This window comes from Phaenicophaeus curvirostris, chromosome 1 (genome assembly GCF_032191515.1).
Source record: "Phaenicophaeus curvirostris isolate KB17595 chromosome 1, BPBGC_Pcur_1.0, whole genome shotgun sequence".
Lineage (NCBI taxonomy): Eukaryota > Metazoa > Chordata > Aves > Cuculiformes > Cuculidae > Phaenicophaeus > Phaenicophaeus curvirostris.
The window spans coordinates 10,718,002-10,741,365 of record NC_091392.1 but is presented as its reverse complement, the minus strand read 5'-3'; the positions used below and the strand labels follow the sequence as shown (position 1 = coordinate 10,741,365).

Here is a 23,364-nt window from a genome sequence, read left to right as displayed (position 1 = left end):
CTTTATTGCAAGGTACAGTGCAAACTGATGTTCAACCTCTCCATCATGATCCTCAAGGCCTTTTCTGCAAAACTGTTTCTAATCATTCGGCCCCCAGCCTATCCAGCTACATGTCATTACTCTGTCCTGGATCCAAGACTTTGCATCTGCCTTTTGGAAGCTTCATTAAGTTCTTGTAAGCCCATTTCTGTTCAGGTCCTCACAAATAACAGCTTTACTCTCTGCCTCAATGACCGATGCTTCAGATGATTTGCGATATCATGCACAAACATCTGCTGCTTCAAGTACTTCAAGGCCAGCATGCTACTAATATGTATATAAACAGGCCGTGTTTTTTGAAATATATTGCAGTATATCATAGCCAAAAATCAATCCACACCACTAAATAATGTGATTTTAAAGGATACCCGGCTTCTCTGCTTGCATCAGTGGCTTTGGGTCACAGGAACGGCAAAGCAGTTGGCTGTCACTAATAATGAATACTAGATTGGTGTTTGAAATCTTCTCTGCATGATAAAGCCTGGAATAAAAGCCAACAAAAACCTATGTTTAAATGAAGCAAGGAAATCCATATTTGAGAAGGAAAAACAGTAATGCAATAGAAGGTAATCCAACTTCACAGTTTCAGTCTGCATGTCACTGTTTATCTTTTCCGTTAATGAACAGCAAGAAACATTCATAGTAAATTTTGTAATCTTTTGACATTTCATAGGTTCTCCTTTTCAACTCGACTTATTAGTGGAAAAAAAAGGAAAATAGCATAGAATTACTTTAATTGAGTTAACAGCTAGATCTTTACTGCTGCAGCAGAAGTTTTACTGAGAAATAAAATCAGTTTAGCACCATTTCCCCAGAAACACTGAGAAAACCCCCAACCATAAAACCAAAGAGTAAAAAAATACCCCAACACATAAACCTGTCAATAATAAGGGAAAGAAAGATATTTAAGTTATGCATACTGTGCATTGGATGTGTATTTATGTTTTTAGGTACATATTATTTCACAAAAGACCTTTAAATAAATAATTGAAAAGGCAGCATTATAAGTTTAAGCTATAGGTACTACATTTCATGACTTAGACACTAAAGGTAAAATTATTTCTAGATAATATTCATGTACAATTTAAATTTACCAGACAGGCAGACAGATGTTGAATAAGCAGAGGAAAAAAAACTTATTATTTCTTAGGCATTAATAAAATGTATTCTACCTGTCAAAGAGAGGCAAATTCAGGTCAATCTAACAGGTTAATTGCTATTAGTGGGTTCTATTGACATATAAAATAACAAGCAAGTCTTTTCATACAGGTTGTTACCACTCTATAGAAGCTGACCTTTTATTACTTAGGTCTGAATTCATTGGATTATTTCTGAAATTTCACAGATACTGAGTTTGCAACACTGACTGGGGACAATAAGAAGACTTGTTAATTAAATAACTGATGTTGTGATTACATATCTGGTTGTTTTAATCGACTTGAATTGCCTTTTCATATTCATTCCCACACCATGGCACTACTTTTGCAGTATTAGCATAATCATTTCTATAGTCTTTCAGCAAACTGAACTGAAGAAGTCTTATGAAAACTATCTAAAAAAACTCACAACCAAATACCAAAGAAAACACTCTACAAAATAAACATAAAAACCCCAAATTCAGCTTAAAGAGTTCTCTGAGCCAGGTACCACACAAACACATACTAGCAACATGAAGGAGGAACTATGGAAGTGGGAAAAAATGGCTGGGTGTTTTGACTATATTCATTGTTCTCAAATATCTTCTGTTTTTCTTTCCTGGCTTGAAATATTGTCTCCAAGGAGGTTGAAATCTGATGGTAAATTTTAATTTCTAAGACAATTTCTGAAATTCCTAATGTATGTAAACTTCCAAATTAGTAGGCTCTTTTTTAATGAAACATAGAATTAGGTCCAAGTTGCTATGTTTCTGAAGTGTTCAAATAATTTGACATAACTTTAAACATCATCTTGGATATGGACCTGGAGCCTGAAGGGTAACTCTGTAAACACAAAACAAACCACTACAGTTGGCTTACTAAGATCTGCAGCTATTAAATCATCAGACCTATTGACTAGAAGGTAAATTTGTGGATAAGTTGTATAATATTCTTGCTCATCAAAAGTTCCAATACATTGTGAGACTAAGGAAAATCCTCTACTGAATATTGCAAAACACCTTTAAGGTCATGTAATAAATTAGAAGAAAATCAATTGTAAAAAAAATGAAAATATGATTTCTATGGAGCACACACAGACTATAAAACATAAATTTGACCAAAATATTTCTATAATTCATTCTAAACAAATAGAAAGAAAACACAGTTTATCATTTACTGCCTATATACTTCTGTCTGATTATGTAGGTTAGGTGTAATTAATCTAAAATGTACTTTCTCTTCTTATAACTGCCATTATCTTTTACAAAATAAATTAATATCCAGAAGTTATTATTTATATTGAAGAAAATTTACCTGGAACAGTTTATACAGTCTACAATCCCACCAAAAGATTTGTCATCATTTTCAAAGAAATACTGAGTTTGTTCAGTGATACAACTTGTTTTAGGCAAGGCAGCACCAAAATCATCATCTTCCATATCAGCTGACAGAAAGAAGAAAATAAATAAATAAAAAACTACATTTTAAAGTCACACATGCAATGGGGAGATCCAAATATGGCCCCCAGCCTAGATTCTTACCTTCTACTTCACTCAAAGTTGACTCTTTAATATTCTCTTGACTTACCTGCCTCAAGGAAACGCGGAAAAGTCAAGCTCAAAAACAGCTGCTGTAAGATAGACCTGAACACAAAAAGACAATATACATTTGTTAAAGGCTTTTTGTCTTCTTTATATTTCACTTGGTCCTTAAAACGTATTTAAAGAAGAGTAAGTAACAGCAGAATCATCAGGGCTAAAAATGCTTTTGACAGTTATGAAAGCTGTGTATCTTTCTGCATTTCAGTTTGACTCTGGTTTTCTTCCCACACCTTCTCCCAGGTCTTATTACACATTATGCTTTTATTCTACTGTTGAGATTTGCTGTCATTTGTGCCTATAAGTCACATAATGGAAATGTTATTGTGCATTCCTTTTATACCTTTGCAGGAGGTGGAAGAGGCATGTTGGCATTCATCTAACACTTGAACCAGCCAGAACTCCCTTAAAACTCAGTGAAAATGGTCCTGAATTAGATACTTTACACTGATTAAGGCTCATTAAAATGCTCACAAGAAGGCAAACACTGGTATATTATATTCTAAAAATTATTACTGCAGTTGTTGACTTTTAAAATAATCTCTATTCCTGCTCTTGAGGCATGGAATCATTTTTCCTCCTAGATGCTGTCAAAACACTTAGGCTTAAAGAGCTCCATTTATTTCAGATTATTTTTCTTCATTCATGATCATATTTTTCCTATTTTATTTACTTGAAGCAAGTACTGGCTTGCCACATACACATCTCCCTTCTCCTCTACCAACCTGTCAAAACAGGAATCACAATAGTTAGATTGCTTGACTCCTTGCTTCTGCTAAAACCTTCTTAAATTGCAGTCCCCTAACATCATAGGGTTTTTTCGCTTCGACCTATAAATATGACCTGATCTCTCCTCATCTCTTTCTGCACTAATGCCTGTATAACATTATTCAACCTCCAAGACTTTGTTTTTCTCCTTATCCAGCATGATACATGTGCAAAGAAATTAAATCTGCCTGACATCTCTTCAGTGGATACATTGCCTGAGGAGCTCTTTTTCTCCACAGCTTTTTTCCTTGAATCATCAGATGGACAGTCCATCAACTGTCATGGATGAGAAAAGACCTAATGCCATTCAACAGTGATGCAATTTGTTGACACAAAATAGTAATCCTGCAAGAGGATTCAGCAGAATTTAGAGGGAACTGAGTGAAAAAAAGAAGCCAAGGAAAAGTCTGAAATCTTCTGAGTCAAAAGACCATGAAGGAGAAACAATATGTACTCTTTTAGCTAAATGTTGATGCATCCCATATACATTTTGAAAATGATCACTCACGCCTTTATCCTACATTGTTGCCTGAAACACTATAGTTTTATTTAACGTAGATTCTCTTATTTCTCTGCTTTTGCTATTGCCAGGTGCCTCACTGAATCCATTTTTGGTCAGCTTTTTTCACTCTGCTTGCTTAATGGCCTTTTCTGCCTGCTTCTGACCTCGATTCCATTAAAAACACATCCATAGAAAGTACTTTCATGTGGTGCTTTCAAGTTAAACATCACACAAAATAAACCTTAGTTCTAAATTGAGTCCAGACCACTGAGTCTGATTTGAACACTGATAAACTGAAGTTTCTCTGTTTGAGAAAAGCTCAAGTTTCTCTTCCAGATTATTGCCCATCTCCAGTTTTTGAGTTTTGCTGTTGTCCAAGAAAACTGAGATTTTTGCTGTTGCTGTTAACAAAATGTAACCAACAATAAAAACCAACATACAATCTTCATAGTGTTACCCATGAGAAAATTGTTACATTTGTTCAGCTGCTATGTATCTTAACTCTTAGCTTCATAATCAGGTAATTCATTCCAGCTTGATAATTATTATAAAAAATAATAATCATCATGAAACTTTAGGAAAGTGAACAGGCAATCTCTGAGAATGCAATTCACACCAATGCACAGTATCACATTGGTCCAAATTACTTATTCTCATTTGACATTGGGGTAAGTATCTAATAGGGATGTCTATCTACATCGCTCTGAAATATGTGAAATTATTTCCGTGGCTATTATTAATAACACACAAAGTCAAAAGTAAAGAAAGCTTCTGAATGGATCTTTATTTTTAAAATTTATCCAGTATTTTCATTGTGAAAGATAAACCTAATTACTGGTGCAATCCTGCCTTGTCAATGTCAATTCTAAAACCTCCCAACAGCTCAAATATACCAGCTTTTCCCCTCAGCTATAGAAAATTGGACACATGACTATAGAATTAGCCAAAATAATTTTAACGTATTTGCTTTCTAGAAATAGTTCAGCAGTGCTTTTTACATTTCATTTCAAAGAATCAACTAATAATTATCATGGCAATCTTTAACTGAACTGTGCCATCAGATCACACTGAAGCAAGACTTCATTACATTTTGTAATAGAGACGATTCGTGTGTTTTTGTGAAACGATTTACTGAAAAACTAACATCAGTTTCCTTAAAACTTGTTGCTAGAAAAAGGGACAGATGATATTCTGAATAAGGAACCAAATGATCAATAATTCTAAATGTAATAATCTTGTTTCAACATTCACAGCTGCATCAGATTTAGAACATTAACCCAAACTCCACTTCAGGAAGCTGATTTTGTAAAGTTGGAATATACAATCACAAAACCTGGCAAGATAGCTTTGAATTCAACCGTTGACAGAAAACTGAATTTCCCAAGGAGTTTGGAGACATAGCTAAGAATTTTCACCATGAGAAACTGCAGAAACAAGGGTTCAGAGCAGTTTTCAGATGTGGAGAGATATTAATAAAGTCTCAACCTACTGCATAATTCTATTTGGACATAGAGATTTCTGACACAATTGCACCTACCAGGCAGCTGCTGAAGCCCACCATCCTAGATGCAAAATATCTGTTATCGTAGGCTGGGAAAAAAAAAAAGAAGAGAAGTTATGGTATTTGCATAAACACCTGCACACATTTAAGGGAATGTCAGTCACCTCACAAGGGACTACTGACCACATAAGCAGAACGAAGTCCAGCTCCTTGCTTCGGTTCTTCTTCAGGGTCGCAGACCGACTGATAGTCATACGACTTGTTAAAGGCATACAGGGACATGTTAATCAGGTTTCGCATCAGGCCAGGATCAATTTCACCAAAGAATCTTCCAATCTGATGAAGGAGAATATGCAGAGATAAGTTAAAGAATTATCGAGAATTTTTCTTATAAAAATATGAACAGTTCTGAGTTCCACCCTGCTCTCCCCTCCATTTTTTCCTCTATAGAACTCATCTGGTTGTGTCACTTATATATATATGTCTTTATTTGAGTATTTCTCTCACAGAAGCTTGGTTAGAGAACTTCAGCTAGACAACAATTGTTAAGTGCACTATCAATGAGACCACCCTGCTTGGGAAAAAGCAACAGAAATATAAGAAGGAAGGCACGTGTGTGCCATGCTACTTGTCCTCATATTCACAGGTCTATCAGCAGCTTACTAGCCTAAGGGCAGTGCACAAAGAATGCAACTTACTAGAACTATGGCACCTTGAAACATAACTAGGACTGAAAAATACTAACAAATTAACTGGAATTTCTGGTAGAGCAAAACGTTGGTGAATTGAAAATGTAATTCTTAGAGTAAGTTGAGAGTGAAATGATATTTCTTTCCCTTAAAATGTCTTCCTATTGTGCTTCACTATCTGTCCTTTAAAATACACCTACCTGTTGTGTATATTCATCCCGATTTGACATCAAAAGAAATCCACCGTCATCAAGGATAACACAGTCTACATGCTATATAAAAAAGTAAAATGCTTTGTAGAAAGGGTTTATCAAGAAAACACTCTGTAAGAAACTATTTTTTATTCAACACTTCAGAAATATCTTCAAATCTATGTGGCCCAGGCTTAATCCTTACCCCATAGCCAAGGGCAAATATCAAGCTATAATAAGTAGCATTATCAGTATTATAAAAGTTTGTACAGATCAAAGGCTCATTTGTGGCTTAATTTCATAAAAGTTGTTTTGCAAATTCTTATTTGCTCAAGACTTTGTTAGCTCTAAGAGTGCTATATCTTTATTAAATCTGATTATAATTGAATCTCAACTCTTAATAAGGGACTACGACTTCTTGTGTGCTTCAGCCATTCTTCAAGTCCTGTTCCATTTGCAGCTTTTAATTGTAGAAGTCTTAAGGGCAGACTTGTAGCTTGCTAGTCATGCTTATTTTAATTTGGCAAGAACTGTAATAGGTTTTTCCAGGTGTCAGGTGCAGGAATGGGAAGCCCACTGGTTCCCTATGCTTTGCAATTTGTAAAAGATCCTTGCATTCAAAGATAGGAGAGATAGCAGTGAGGTGAAATAGATAGCCTCCCAGAGTACACTTTTTGCTGTAACTCCTGCATTTAATGATCTTCACACTCCACAAAAGAACACGGAGAAAACCTAAGCAGAGAAAGCTTTTAAGCACATGATGGAATTTGATACTGTGATAGCCCCTGAAGCCTTGCTCTCCTCAGTGCAGCTCCCAGAGCTATAGGATCCCCAGATCCTGAATGGGCTGGGAACAGAGGAGAGGAGGATGACTAATGATGTTGGAGGGCACATCATGTACTCTAGTGATTTTCAGTTTGCATTTACCCTTCTCTAAGTTACTTCTAGTGCTCTTTTTTTTCAGATTTTTTTTTTAATTGCTCCCTTTCCTCAGTAGTCACCTCTTGCTTTGAAAATTGCCATTATATTTTTCTCACATTGTTCTTCAGATCATTCTATATTGCTCTTACTCTATTTTTTACCTCTAGTACTCATAACTCATTGTAATGATTCTTGCAATGACCGCTTTTCATGACTTTTATATCTTCTTTCACTGCCTCCTCTTCGGATATTCATCTTTCTCATGACACAAATAACTAAGTCCTGTTTTTTGTAAAATTCACTCTCAAATAATAATGATAGAATCCTTGTCTTAGATACATCTAAAAAGAATGAGTGAATTTTCACAATCTGCCAGATATTCATAAACTGAATATATTCTTACCATACTGTTTCTCTCACAACCACAGATTTCACTGTTGCACTAAAAAACAGAAGTACAATAATAGTCACAAAAATGTTTCAAAATAAATTGTATTTTTCAGCAATATTAATCAATCAAGAAAGAACAAGTGATCAGGTTTTTAATATCTGTATGTTAATTTAAATTAATTTTGAGTGTGTGTTGTCTATCCCAAATACCTCTGCGAACAACCCGTACTTGGTACCAATCACGTACAGCACAATCTCTACTGTCTTTCAAAAAATCTCTGATAGATCCCCCTTTTTAGGAATGCTGGATATTTTAAAGATAAATACTTTGGAGGATTGGTCGGGATGTCCGTGTTGTTGTGTATGTAAAGTAAAAGGGAAAGAATGTGTATATTTTTATGTTTTTCATACAGAAAGAAATCCTAGAAAATATGCCGCCAAGTAACTTTTGACAATGAAAAGCTTCACCAGTCTCAGAGCATGAGAAACTCATGTGATAAAGGAAGCTCATAATCTTCAGTTAGTTTTTATGGCTTTGATTACTAACACGCTTTTCTCTTTTTCTTGCAATATGTGTATACACACACACGTAACTGTCCCCTTGCATTATGTCCTGAACAAAACAAGTAGGAAATAATGTTGCCATCAATTCAAATTAATTCTGAAATGTTCCACTTTCTTCGTTTTTTCAGTTATGCATTTTTGTCCTTAACTGTTCTGACATTTAGGCAATGCATTTGCCTACCCATCAAACTTCAATACAAATAAGGGCCAGACACTGTTATTGATTCTCTTAATATATAAACAACTAAATAACATTGTCTTATCCAATTGTTCCACAAATGTCTTCATCTTGTGCCTCTCCTTTCCCAGGGTACTGTCAATTCCTCAGTTTTAACTTCAGTTTAGCCGTCTTCTATTTATACCTGAAGATTAGATGTAAGGAATGGAAGGATGGAAGGGCTAAGCACCTATTTCATTAAATTTTGCTAAAATCCTGTGATGTTGGTTTGCTTACTCATCCTCCATATTAAAAAAAAAATAGATTCACCTTTTTTCTGTGGTAGTTTATTTTGTTTTGTTTTGTTTTGGTTTTGTTTTTTAAATCTTCAGATATTATTCAGCATAATCCTTGTAGGGAGCCTACTGGCTGGAATATGTCATTTTTCTTTGTCTTTATCCATGTTCTATAATTATGAAAGCAAGACACATACAAAATACAGCCTGTTTCAACATAGATTTATTTTGTACATTTGGATGATTTAAACACCATGACTAATTGGTAACTACTCATCAGTGTGACTCTGACACAAAAAGCTATTAGACCTATTTGCATCTAAAGCTTTGAGAAATGCAAATAAAGTTCAAAAAAGACTTGGTCAATTGCTTACCAGGCTCTTGATTGTGGTTTTTGTGAAATTTTCCATCCAGCTGTTTGCATCAATTTTTATTCCAACAACTAACAAGAAATACATGAAAGTCTTTTTTAGTAAAATGAAAATAAAAGGTAACTGTAGAATCCTTAAAAATAGGGATAAAATATAATTAAGATCAAAATTATTTAACTGGAAAAGGATAAAATATGACTTTTGCTCAGTTGTCTGACCACCAAAATCCTTCATGAGACTAACAAATTAATCAGTATTACTCAAACACAGCCAGATCTTTGGCTTGATTTCCTTAGCAAGATTAAAACAGTGTCAGAGAAAAGAACATTATGTAAAGTGAAGTTACTTTGAAATTTCAATTAAATTTCTAATTCACTCTTGAGCAACAACAATATAACTAACATATTTAGAGTTTCAGCACTGCTCTTTCTTACCTGCTGGTTTCAGAAGCTTCCCATCAATTGTTATTTCCACAGCCTTGCTTACCATAATGCCTGTTTCATAGCTATTGGCACCACTTTCTGAGAGTGCAGAAGGGAGGGAAAGAAAAAGATTAGGGTGATGGAAAAGTCTCTTCCTCTGAAACCAAAATTAATGATTATTTAAATACCCAGAATGATTTAAAAACATCCTTATTCAAAAGCACTGGCCCAGCTGTACCGTGCTTTTATAGAATCATAGAATCATAGAATAACCAGGTTGGAAGAGACCCACCGGATCATCTAGTCCAACCATAGCACAGATCACCAACATCTGGATAACTAAGAGAAATAGTTCTGTTTACTTTTCTTCATTCACTTTTTGTACATGGTTTCACTGCTTCATAAAGTTATTGTGGCCTTTTTTTTTTTTTTCTGCAGACAGAGTCATGAATAGCTTCACACATGTGAGTAGCATTGTTAAAACCAGGATGAAAGCCAAAGATTTTATCCTGCTGTCGTCTGTGTATTTTTCAGTGCAGGGTATAGTGACACCACTCACTAGCCAACAATTACTTTTCTGATGGACTTCAGCCTCTTTTCAACACTGCTTAATATGGAAAAGCAAGTTAAAGAATATTCCCTGGATCTCTTTCAGGAACAACAAAGGCTTCCGTGGATTTATTCAATTACCTTGTTAATATTTTATTGAGAAAAAATGCAATAAATAAGTATGAAATAACAGCAATAAAAGATCCCATATGTTTAAGAGAGGAATATGTCATTTGTGGTAGCATCTGCATTTAGACGATCTTGGCAAGGTTAATGCTTACATCAGTAACAAGCACTTACTATTGTGCATGTACAGGTTTTAAATATCACTGTATTTCAGACAAACTGAATTTTGTTGAATAGCAGAAATTTGAAATAGAATTTGAAAGCAAAGTTAACTAAGCAGGGGTGCATCACACAGAGTTGTGGACTTTGGACTTTTATACCTGCTCCCCAGAGTTAAGCCTGGTGCTGAGAAAGTGTACAGAACTTGGCTCAAATAAAGCTTTTTTAGCTATTGCTATTTTCCTTGCGTGTCATTTGCTTTCACTTCCTTTTAAAATAATTCTGCCAGAGCATCTCAATAAAACACTGTTTCAATATAATAAATGAATATCAGTACTCTGCATGTTTTCAGCTTTGTTAATTCTGAGCATTAGCTACCTTTTCCTTAATAATGGGTGGCATCCCAAGATTTTTTTCCCTTATGAAATGTTGCACTTTGTTGGTGATGCCAATCAGTATACGAAACTTCCACAAGTGTACTTATATTGGACTAGCTAGCTCTGACTTTTCAAAGCCATGATGACTTACTGTTGTAGTATGGAGCTGTGAAAATATAGTTGTCATTATCTAAACTCCGTTTATAGAAGCTGACTTCATAAGTTTCAGCATTTTCCAACCAATCTTCTCCTGCCCTAATCAGAAAAAAAAATAGCGATGAAAAAAAGATAGTTAGAGTCTCATTGAAGTTATGCTGAAGGAGTTTGTTCTTATTTTTTAATGTTCCACAGTTGGAAATATTGTGAGATTTATTCATATAGTAATCAGAATTTGTTGGTTTTCACTGGTTAACTGCCAGGTGTAATGATATAAAAACAACTTTGTAAAAAAAATAGCATTCTAGGAACAGAGATAATATCTCAGAATTTTTAGATATAATGAGACAAATATGTACAACAAAATATAAACAAATTTTATAGCACATGCTACCTCTCAAGGAATAATTTCAAGAGCTTTTATAACATTCACAATACCAAAGAGAAAAGAAACTGCTTTGGGGACTAAAATTCATTGATATTTTCCCATTTTGGGAAAACACATAATAACCTAAGAAAATAGATGAACTTCCATTTACCCTGTACTCGTGCCCTCAGTATTCCCAGTTGCTGATGTGGGTGTCTAGTTTGTTATACGACCACTTCACATTCCCTTTTTGCTCTCTGGTAATTATATATATATATATATTAAAGTCACTGGACCATTTTTTTTTCTGCTCCTATAAGAAAAAAAACACCTACAGTATGTGCAGCCTGCCAGCCAAATGAGTGCTTAGAAGTAATTAGGGACTGGCATGGCCCCACTACTACTACTACAAGGGCTACTCTAAAGCGATTAGAAACTTGGATTGCAAGGACCTGCTATGGAAATAACGTCACAGATCAGTTTCAAGCAGTGACATAGTAAAAAGCGAAGAAAACCAAGAAATTCCACTCATTTTATAGTTATAAGTGTAGACTAGACTGCAAGAGAAGTTGGTATTCATTCGATTAATCCATTACTTAATATTCTACACCTTCAGGTTTCAGAATTGCCATATCATGCTATTTTATAATAATTGTTACCTTTTGGGGAACACTCTGGTAATTCCACCATCTGTAACAACAAATTGTGCAACAACTCCACCACTGTAAACAAAAACAAGATTTAAAATGAAAACTGCAATTCTCACAAATATAAAAGGTCTCCTATATAAAAGGTTGTCATTTAAGTGCATAACTGTGAATTAAATATCTATCCCGTGTAAACATTAACAGGTTTGTATGTACACAAGCATATATTATTTTATTATCAAATTTGAAATATATTAAAAAATCACAGTCAATAAAAAGAATACTTACAGAGACAGTTTATTCCAATAATTTTGGGCAAGTTCATTTGTAAATCCTGCATCCAGCAAAACTCTAATGACCATATCAGTATTACCTGTTAAAAGAGTTAAGACACTCATCTGAAACTATATGACGTAGAGTTTCATTAAATGGCTCAGTTGTTAAGATGCTGCAGCCACAAAAATTGAGCTATTTCTACTAGACATACTGCCCAACTTCAAATTACATCAAGTGATTCTATGATTCTAATTACTGTTAAATATATTGCTCAAACATTGGTGACTTGACTTAAACTCTTCATTGTATCTTAAGAAAGAACTTTGTGTCATAGGAATAAGCATAAGGATAAGGGTGTAAGTCCCATCTTTGCAAAGACTCTATTTTAAATTTAGAAGTTAACCTATTTTTAAAGCATATTTTCATTTGGACACTTTTTAACTTGGGTGATGCAATGAAATAATTAATTCTTAGCTACATGCTACAAAAATGCAAACCATTCAGACACAATGTAAATATCCATTCCAGAACCTCAAAAAACCCACTTGCCATCTGAAAATGGATACAGGGGAAAAAACTAATTTTGAATTAGTAGCTTAGATGGATATGCCATTTTTCATAGAATCATAGAATCATAGAATAACCAGGTTGGAAGAGATTTAAACATCTTTGAAAAGATGGTTTGAAGTCAGTGCTTCTCCAGCATCTTTTTCAGTACCACTTTGCAAAAGATAGTTCCAGGAATCATCAACAGAAGTAAGTGCACACTTTAATACAGATTTTATCAGTATCAAAAATAAAACACGGATACTCTAGAGCTGAATAATACAAAGGGAAAAATCTGTCTCTTGGTCTTCAACACTGTACGGTCAACCAGTGTTAGAACCACAACTGGAATCTACAGTTCTGAATTCTGCTAACCCCCTGCTTTCTGGTCTTGCAGTGGAGACACAGAACTCCTTCCATGGAAAAATAAAAACCACAAACATTTTTTTCAGTTTTACTCCACAGAAAGCCATGACATGCTCTGTGCTTCAGCCTAAGTCTCATATCCCAGAAAAATGATATTGACTGGTTTTGGTTTTTTGGTTTTTTTTTTTAAAGAAGCTCTAATTTCACAAAACAGATAATAGGGACTACTATTTTGGTGTCGAAAAGCTTTATAAGTTTTATCAAAAAAGTAATTTTCATAAAATTCAGTGAGGCCTGTATGCATGAGCACGCTATGCAAAAAGCCAGCAGCTCTGATTTATTATTAGGAAGCACTGTCTCATCATCTTAATAAACTACTTTAATTCTCGTTAGCTATATTTACACAGCTTAGCTAGTTATGCCTGTTAAAACTGCACTGAATGCTACAGACTCACCTTCCCTATTTACATGTACAATGTTGCATTATAGTATGCAATATAAGGGTATTGTTTTAAAAATATTTCTTTAGCTGGAAGTAATGATGAAACCCCAGTAATTAATGTAAAGTTGAAATTTGGAAAGCTATACTGCATCCATATTTTCCTGGAAATTAAATTGAAATTCTGCCTGACTATAAATGTCAAGATATGTCTCCTAGAGTGATATTTATCTCTGCTAATACAGACTCCCAATACTTTATTGGATGCATGCTTTGATTAGGGTCCCCTTGTACTGCATGCATCTCTGCAAAGTGAGACTTGCTTACCTACATAAAGCAGATGTCTAAGTAGGGTGACTTGCTCTTACTGTCCCCCTTAACAACAGCAAAGGTAGTTTTCTAACTTCCTGGCAAACTTCTAAATGGTTCAAGTTGGATTGGGTGGATCAAAATATAACAGACATTAAATTTATTGTATTTAGATTATTACAATTTGGAGACTTTATTTGCTATTCTTTTTGAAAAGCATTTTTAGCTGAGATAATTTCCATAGCCGCTGTCTCCTTCAGTGAACACAGTTTCTTATTCAGGAGACTATTTTTATTGTAACTTAGTTATCAGGAAAAAAAAGTCAGAAAAAAAAGAAATTTGTTGTGGATTCCAAAATGAAATATAGCAATAACTTGATAATATTTTGGGATAATTACTTACTAAGCCCTTTTGTATAATCCAGTATCACTAAATGTGTCCTCAATATTTGCTTACATAACTAGTAAATATTAAACTAGAATTTTCATTTATTAACTGGTTTAACCATTTGAGGTGAATGCTTTCACTTCCAAGACTGAGTCAAGGGATTCAAGTAGAATTTTCGTCAGTTTGCAATGTGTCAGATCATTCTATTAAAAACAACGAAGACCCAAACATGCACACAAAAATAGTTTTTTGTGAGACAATTTCATATGTAAGTGTAAATTCCTTCATTTACATGGTATAACAGAGAGATTCTTATTGAACCTATTAGTGATCCCTGGCAACAACATGTTAAAAAGACTCAAGGAATGCAAGACAAAAAAGCTTATTCCAACTGTTTATAAATCATTAATAATGCTAAACATACCTGCATGCATAAACAAATAAATCCAAACACTGAATTTTTCATGACAAGACTTTAATTCCTTACTGATTTTTTTTTTCAAAAGCATAACTCCTCAAGTATTCTAACTGGAGTTTGAGTTCTAACTTCAAAATGTGAATAGCTTCCCAAAGCCCGGTGCTTACTACTGCAGCAGTTAGATGAATCTGTGATCTTAAACAACTCAAGCCGAAGTGAGATCCCTAACTGTTTTGTTAACCAGCAATAGAACTTCTGTATCTTTTATTCTAGCTATTGGTTATTTTAGTGCTCAGGTCTTTGTCTTTATTTATTTTGGTTCTATAAGCTGATGAGAAAGCAGAGTGAAGATTTTGTTACAAAATTTTGAAGCCAATTTGGGACTTACTTTGGCTGAAATGCTCAAGAGAAAAAGCTATAAATTCAAAATGTTTGGAGTGTTTATTGAAATGAACTGGTAGTTATTTGCTGCTAGAACTGAATACTCAGAAGAACTGTAGATAAAATGGGATACATAATACTCTGCAAACATTCTTAAATAAACCCAGAAAACAGCAAACTAATTTTATACTGTCTACCTTGTTGAGGTAATTCAAACACTAGATGTATTCCTACTAAAAAGAAAAAAAACTCAGTGAAGATAAAAAAACCAAAACCACACGACTTGAGCATGAAAGCTGTCACTCTGACATTCTCTTTTATGGGTAAACATTTTCCCTAAGGAAAAATCTCAGTGAATTAAGAATACTTACATGAAGCACTGCTTGGAGTATTTCTGTCAATAAATTCATTGAAATTTAATAGAAATTCAGTGTTGTTTTCTGTTTTTTTTACATCACTGCAATATTCTCTGAAAAAAACCACAAAACATCAGTCTTCTCAGATTTGTTTCCTTTGCTACTAAAGCAGACAAATATAGCTCAGCAATTTTAAAGCAGGATTGTGAAACTACAATGAGGTGACTATTATATCAATTGACTACCATGGTCAATACCAAATGTTGAACATATTGAATATTTCATGCTTCTACAGGAAATAAAGTGTTCAAGTGCCTGCCTAAATATGAATTATAAGAAAACTCCATGTATGATATGGGGCATAAATTCCCAGAAAAGCACTCAGGATTGTGAAATAGTAGGCCATTAAATTAGGAGATCATAGCATCTGTAAGCAAAACAAGAAAATGCCCAGTGAATTTATACTGCTGCTGGGTTAAACTGTACTGAAAAGTACAAGAACAGCTCTTTAAAGCATATTCACGCCATGTTCAACTAAAGCGGATTTATGGGGTGAGTTCCTGCCTCTGAGAAGTCTTGAAAGCAATTACAATAGAATACACAGCAGGTAGGCATACAACACTGTTTGTTTTGACATATGCAAACCAGTTAAACACTAAACTGCTGTCCTTTACATAATGTAATAAAATAAAGCAATATACCAGTGGTCAATTTACTGAACACAAGCAAGCACAATAGAATTCACTGGATATTTTGAAGGCAAATTTTAGATGATGACTGACATTAATTAAAATGTAGAGAGTATTGAGCAGTAAAGCAGGAAGCTCTCTTTTTTAAGTGAGGTTTTTGTAAATCAATATTTTGAACAAAATAAGCCTGTCCCAGTATTTCATATTAATAAACTATCTTATTGCCCTTTACTTACTTTGCCATAATCCTGAATACTACAGGCAGAATTTGCCTTTCTGTATCAACATTCATATCTAAACAGAACCCCATATCAAACAGGCTTTGTTCATATAGATCAGCCTAACAACTAGGGACTTGTTGGAAGCTGTTAATTACTACAACCGAGTATAAAAAACTTCAGTCCTTCAGAAAAAATCAAATTAAACCGTTAAGCTGAGAATACATTTGAAGACAGAAGATTATGTTTTACATTTGACTCAATCTAAAATAGTCTAAATTTAAAAGGATATAGACATTTATAAGATAAATATGAAAGGTGACAATTCTTAACTGACTTTGACGGTACATCATTTCCTTTATTTATCATAACTATCTTTTAAAGGAAAGTAAGTTTTAAAAACTATTTACCATACCATGTTTCCTTTGCAAGCACACATTTACAAGGGCGACAAGGGCTGCACACAATTTCTCAAGAAAAAAAATGGAACTATTGAACTTGATCAATTTTCAATGACAATTACTTTTTATGTTCAATGAATCAAAATTTAATTCATCCTTAAGTGACAAAGAGCTTTGAAACACTTTATCTTGAAGTTGGAAAACATCTTAGGGTGAGTATTATGGTAGTATTATAGTACCTATTTTACCAATGAGAAGCTAAGGCACAATGTTGTAAAATATTACAGCCACAAGAAATTAACAGATGAGATTTCCATTAAAATGTAAATAAATGAGAATATTTCAGATTCTTACAGATCTATCTGATTAATACAGAAAGGAATCATAGCCTGACAATACTATTGAACTTCTCTTTTACCTAATAATTTTTACCAAAATGAAACATCATTGTTAAAGTCTGTATTATGTAATGTCATCAATCTGATCAAATGCCTATTTACTGCTGAAATAACACTCATTACTGGGGAATTAACACACCTCGGTGCAATGAATGTATAACCAGCTTCATCAAAATTATCAAGCTTCAGCGTTTCTGAATCTACAAAGATGAAGAATAAACACCAAGTAAGTAAAGTGGGGTTTTACCACCATTTTTCTCCTCAAAAGTTTTTGCATGCATCCATAAATCTAGAAAGAAATGTTTATTTTGAGACACTTTCATACTAATAAACTGTCAACTTCTTGGTATCTCACAGCATAAGAAGAAATTATTGGTTATTATATACAACATATACCTGGCAAAATAATGTACCTAACAACTTAGAGAAGACATTTCATTAGCATGACAACATGAAAACATTTGAGATGCTTTTGTTAGAATTACAATCCGATATGAAGAAATATTTGTGACACCAAATTATTAGAATGTAGAATGTGAAGGAAAATGCTTCTAATATTTCCTGCAATAAAGTTTAAAAACCTCATCCATATAAGCGTCACTTTAAATGCTACTTAAAATAGTGGCTTTAAATCCGGTGTCACTGAACAGTGATAGGATCAGACAAAGAAGGATTAGAGATTAGCAACATATTGAAATGTGCATGAAAACAGAAAACAACTATTTTTTTTCCCCTTTTCTATTGCTATGGTACCCAATGATCATGGGAAAAATCCTGACACAAGGAAAACAGAGGAGAATGTCCATTAGGAATAGAAATTTAAGTGAAAAATATCAACTGCAGTAAACAGAAGGAAATTGAGCAACGAGAATATACTTGCCCTTTTTGATTGCCACTATCCATCAGAAAGAGAAAGCAAGGAAACAGAAAAAAAAACAGGGTAAAGCAAAAGGGGTCACAAACCAATATTTTATTCAAACAGCCCCTTGAATAAAAATATTGTTCATAGATAGATCAAGGGTTCAATTTACATACAGCTGTAGTCTGGAAAAAAGACAAACATCTTTGAAGACTGAAGAATATGTCCCTCTAAAGTATTTCTCAAGTACCTTCTATATTCTGTGGGTATTTCAAGGGTCTATTTTGCAGACTATATTGATATAAGTGCAAAATCAGGTGATCTAATATATCAAGGGAACCATATTCATGCACTAAAACTTTAAAATACTATTTTAAGTTACAAAACAGTTTATTGATTATTAAAAACTTGCCATACTCTGCTTCGTGGAGGTGATGGGAGAGGACAGAGACTTAGCACTAATCAAGTTTTCTCAAAACTAACAGTATCTATGCCTGTCAGAGACTCATAGTGCTTTTCTAACTTTCTACTTAATTGCACACTTGTTCAACTTCATCACAACACTTAGATACAGTTAAAAGGATGTGATGGGTTCTATTTTATCTACTATCTAGTTTACAGCTAAGTTACACCTAATAAACAATACGCTTTTGAATACTCACAGGTATCATATCCAGCTACCCCTCCAGAATCTGTAAATGGTTAGAAATTAGTCTAATCCAATAATACGTTACAAACATCCACTAAAACTCTTAGTAAAACTCAAAATAAAATCCTCGCTGCAAACCACACCAGAGCTTTCACGTTAAGCTGTTCCTGTGGGCAGCAGAAGTAATCTGATAAATATTATACTGTAACTACTGTAAAAAAAAAAAAAGTTTTACTATTACAGTCTACATCACAATATCTAGCTAATAGAATGAGAAAAAGAAGTATCCAGACCTTTAAAATGACAGCAACAGAGGATACACAAAGCAATGATTCTATAGGCACAGAGAAAGGGGGAAGGGATTGTCAGTGGAACTAGGGTACCTGTACATATTCTATCTTTATAGAATATTTCTTGTACATTGGATGTTACAAAGGGTTAGAATCATTGCTGCAGATTTTGGGTACATCATGAAAACATCAGTGAATCCCACAAAATTTATGAATTTTAGACACTGGGTTTTTAAGTGAACCTGAGACATTGTAACCTTGTAACCAAGGAACCTTCATAGTACTTACATCTGGCTTGAGTTATTGGTTCTTCTATTTTGGCTTTAATATAATAAAAACTGTATGATGGTAATACCAATGCCAAACTGCAATAGAAATGAGACAAGCAATTATGTTATTTGCCACAGTTTTTCAGCTGCTATATATTTCAAAACCAAGTAACAAGTTTGGAGGTTGGATCTTCATGAGACAAGATAGTGTAGTTATATAGTGACGTACCAGACTCTCACTTTGTGGAAGACACAAGGAGGTTCATGTCATTCTTTGAGTTCACTGTGTTTGTTTTCATTCTTATTTATGCATTTAAGCATAAATCCACTTTTTTATTGTATAAGCAAGAAACTTCCAAATAATTGCAAATAATAAAATACATTATTTCTTCTGTCTTCTTCTAACACATTTAGCATCCCAATGTAACACATCAAAGTGACCAGTGACTGTAAAAAAAAAGCTCCACGTAGTACTGCACTGATTTGCATGCATCATATAATGACAAACTATCCTTTTACTAAAGAAACAACTACCAGTATTGATTAGGAAATGCATCTGGCAATACTTCAAATTTTTAACTTCTTTATTTAGCTAATTAAATAAATTTTTAGAAGAGTTCAGTTCTAAAAAAGTCCATAAAGGACAAGAGATACAAGTAATCATTAAAGAAGTAGCATCACAACATCACAACCTTAATGTTTGCACTTGGATTGCATGACTGTAGAACAGCAATGGTTTCTAATGGATAGCTGCAGAAATTAACACTATAAAAAACCACACAATTGAGCCATAAATGAAATGATCTTTAATGATGTATTTGCCATTTAAACAGAATGTAAGTGAGATTGCTAAATATTTAGTGATACTCTTCTACCAATTCTCCTCTGAAGATATCAGTAACAGTTTACCTGACATTAACAGTTACTGATTGGAGAAATTGCTACTTAAAATCTATAATTTTATGTTTAACAGGTTTGCTGCAATGTGACTCCATGTATTCATGTATTCATTGCTATATCTCATATCAGGGAGCTCACTAAGAATTAAGTAATATAAATCAAATGTATTCCTTTACTGATTGCCAGATGGCATAGTTCGATCAAAAGCTTTATTTTCTTACAGAGTATAAAGATAGAGGCAGTTCAACAGTAAAATGGGGAGCTGAACAGAAGTCCTAGATTTGCATTCTTTTATTAAAATTGATTAATTTGATTTTACAAAGAAATTAAAATTTGCATTCTCCTTGGCTGTACACCTGTGCAGAACACAATAGAAAATGGGAACCAGCTTCGCTGAGGACTACTCTAATTCACCACAATAAAAACAGTGCTTTGGTAAAAATTTGGCTTAATATTTCTACCATCTAGTCTTGAACTAGAGTAATGTAACTATTCTCGGAGTTGGCAAACCTTAACTTATTTTGGACAATCTAATGTAAAGCTTCTACATTCCTCCTAATATTACAGAATGGTGCGCTTAAATGAGTTTGAAGCAATCTACACACCATTGTTGCACTAAGGGGGGGATGTGCTTTTACCCATTAAGTCATTTGTTTCTGCTGCCATCCAACAGGAGGAATTTAAGAGAAAGTATGCAATTAAGAATCTAACTATGGTGCGATACAGAAAGCAGTAGAAAAAGTAAGATTCCTAACATCATTCATAGTGACCTTTCTCACATAATGAAATACCCTAGTGATGAATCTCAACAGTTAGATGAAAGACTGAAATTTTGGTCCTTAGACAGAGCAACAATTCGGAGCTGCAAGGCTGAAAAGGGATCCAGAAAATCCTTATAGGCCTGGTCACAAGATGATCTGATTCTGATTTAGCTAGCATAGAAAATGTAATGCTAAAAATGTTAGCCAAAGTAAATAAAAAAGGACATTTAACTAGACAAAGTAAGAGAACAGAAATTAGTTACCTGTAATCCGTGCCATTCACAGCAGTCCATGTATATGTTCTGTTTCCTTTATCAATGTATCTCTACAAAGACATAACAGTGAAAAAAAATTAACTGAAACTTTAATAAGTGTGGCCTTCTATTGAGAAATATAGCGTAGAATCAAGCATGAATCTGTTGGAATACTATTTTTTATTTTGCTAAAAGTATGAGTTGACCTGTAAATCCTTTTCCTAAAGATTGTCCCAATGTATATTATTCAAAAGAATTATATTTTTATTGAACATTAACAAAATATAAATCTAAATAAAACCAGACAAATGTGACCTATCATTTTCCCTTTGAAATTCATTAGCCAGGCCTACGCAAACCTTTTTCTATGTGATTTAAATTTGATAAAATATGTTATTCCCTTTGTAGACAATTTCACAGTTTAACTATGAAAACTAAAAAGACTCTGTAGGCAAACTCTAACAGCACCAAGTGCCTGTCCTTTCAGGTCACAACCAAATCTAGGGGCATAGCCAAGTAGTCCTGATTGTATATGACTCCAGACTGAACTTCTATGTTTTTCTAACTTCATTAGGAGACTCTTGAATTTGTTAAAGATTTAACATAAAAGTAAATGGCTATTTTTAAACAATCTTACTACATTAGGATAATTTTTACCAGTAATTTTCTTTTGCTGTGGAAAATCATGTGATAGACACAGACTCACAGTTCCCTATAGATTTAATTATTAATGCATCTGACTGATATGGTTTAACTCAATTTTCCACATTGAAAACTACAGTTTATGCAAGCTGCAACATTTTATTATTTTACAATGAGATATTTGTAAATATGCCAGGAATGAAGTCTGTGCAGGTGTTGCATGGTAACATTACAAACATTGATGAAAGGTACCACAGGTATGCTTTTACTTTTTTTCCCTACAGTAAACTAAAAGTGTGAAAATTATTGTGGTTATGCAAAAAGAAGTATCATTTTTTACATTTATTATTTGAAATCTTCTCATTATCTGGCTGCTTTTCAGCACTGCCTTACTGTAAGTAGTTTAATAGTTATTTTCAAAAGAAAACAAAGGGAAAAAAAAGAATAAAAAGAAGAAGAAAAGAAAAAAAGAAGAAAGAAAAGAAGAAAGAAAAAAAGGAGAGCAAAACAAAGGAGAAAGAAAAAAGGAAAAAGAAAAAGAAAAATGGAGAGGAAGAAGGAGAGAAAAAAGAAGACAAAAAGAGAGGAAAAAAAGGAGAGAAAAAAGGAGAGGAAAGAAAAGGAGAAAAGGAATTAGCAAAAGAAAAAAGAAAAGGAGGAAAAAAGGGGGAAAAAAGGAAAAAAAAGGAAAAAAAGATCCTTGTCTAATGCCTTGATAGATTTTACATTTAAGTTTAAAAGATGGCTGAAGAGCTTGCAATCCAAGCGTATTTGTATTACATAATGTGCCTTAACTATTACTTCAGATCAAGATTAAGCAGACACTTAAACCTAGCTCTTGCAGCCACTCCGAACAGTTCCATGCGTTGCACACCATGTATGTAGGCAAGAGAAAAGCAATGGCCAAGGTGGGAGGAGAGGGAAGGAGGAGGAGAACTGGACTCCTACGAAATACTTTTGCATTAGCAATGTGAACATGCATGAATTCAAATTTGCTGAAACCTCCTTTCAAAGACAACAGATCATAAGTCCTCATATGTCTGGTCCCATTTTCCTTGCCTACTTCATTACTGCACAGTCTGAGACCAACTTACCCCTAGATGGTCACTGCCAAAAACCCTACATGCTATTGCAGTTTCTGTGACCCTTTGTTTTTTCTACCGCCCACCCCAACTGCCTGAATGTGGCAATGCTTTTGTTCCTATGGCATCTTCTCCATTAGTTGGAAAGCCCCTGAGGCCTTGGGAGACTCCAATGCACCCCACCCACGCTTGCTATGAGTCCAGTCTCTATGCTGTAGTATGAGCTCATCTCCCAAGACACTGCTGTGGCCAGCTGCAGTACAAAAGGAAAGCAGTGCAAACTTAAACCAAAAAGCAAACCAAAAAGGACATCAATTTTTAAGCCTCAAGACTGCAACTGTCAGTTCAGAGCGACCGACCACATCAGCCCTTTTTATAAGAAAATATATGAAGCTATCAAGTCCTAAGTGATGCATGGCTCATGCACGACTTGTGGTCTGAAGCAGCTTTAATCTGGCTCCTAGTAGCCTGGAGCTGGGAGAGTGCAATGGCTTGAGCAGTCACTGCTTCCTTCTTCTGTCAGAGAGGCCCAAACCAAGAAAGAAATC

The 23,364-nt window shown here is 34.1% G+C and overlaps 1 protein-coding gene across 10 annotated transcripts in view; it reads right to left on the bottom strand.

The window, feature by feature from the left end:
• The window catches only part of CACNA2D1 (calcium voltage-gated channel auxiliary subunit alpha2delta 1), a 390,104-nt gene that overhangs the window by 13,762 nt on the left and 352,978 nt on the right, over positions 1-23,364 (bottom strand). For 6 of the 10 annotated variants that reach the window (XM_069875667.1, XM_069875759.1, XM_069875997.1 and 3 more), the window contains 16 exons: positions 21,102-21,163; positions 19,182-19,273; positions 17,250-17,310; positions 15,420-15,517; positions 12,215-12,299; positions 11,939-12,001; positions 10,908-11,011; positions 9,558-9,644; positions 9,127-9,194; positions 7,749-7,787; positions 6,434-6,505; positions 5,728-5,880; positions 5,581-5,633; positions 2,763-2,818; positions 2,490-2,619; positions 408-520 (listed from right to left, as the gene is read on the bottom strand). In XM_069875667.1, the coding sequence (XP_069731768.1) occupies positions 408-520; positions 2,490-2,619; positions 2,763-2,818; positions 5,581-5,633; positions 5,728-5,880; positions 6,434-6,505; positions 7,749-7,787; positions 9,127-9,194; positions 9,558-9,644; positions 10,908-11,011; positions 11,939-12,001; positions 12,215-12,299; positions 15,420-15,517; positions 17,250-17,310; positions 19,182-19,273; positions 21,102-21,163 (1,336 nt within the window). Of the gene's footprint in view, positions 1-407; positions 521-2,489; positions 2,620-2,762; positions 2,819-5,580; positions 5,634-5,727; positions 5,881-6,433; positions 6,506-7,748; positions 7,788-9,126; positions 9,195-9,557; positions 9,645-10,907; positions 11,012-11,938; positions 12,002-12,214; positions 12,300-15,419; positions 15,518-17,249; positions 17,311-17,990; positions 18,006-18,631; positions 18,662-19,181; positions 19,274-21,101; positions 21,164-23,364 lie in introns of all 10 variants that reach the window. The other 4 variants (XM_069875837.1, XM_069875915.1, XM_069876244.1 and 1 more) reach the window with 2 other exon arrangements.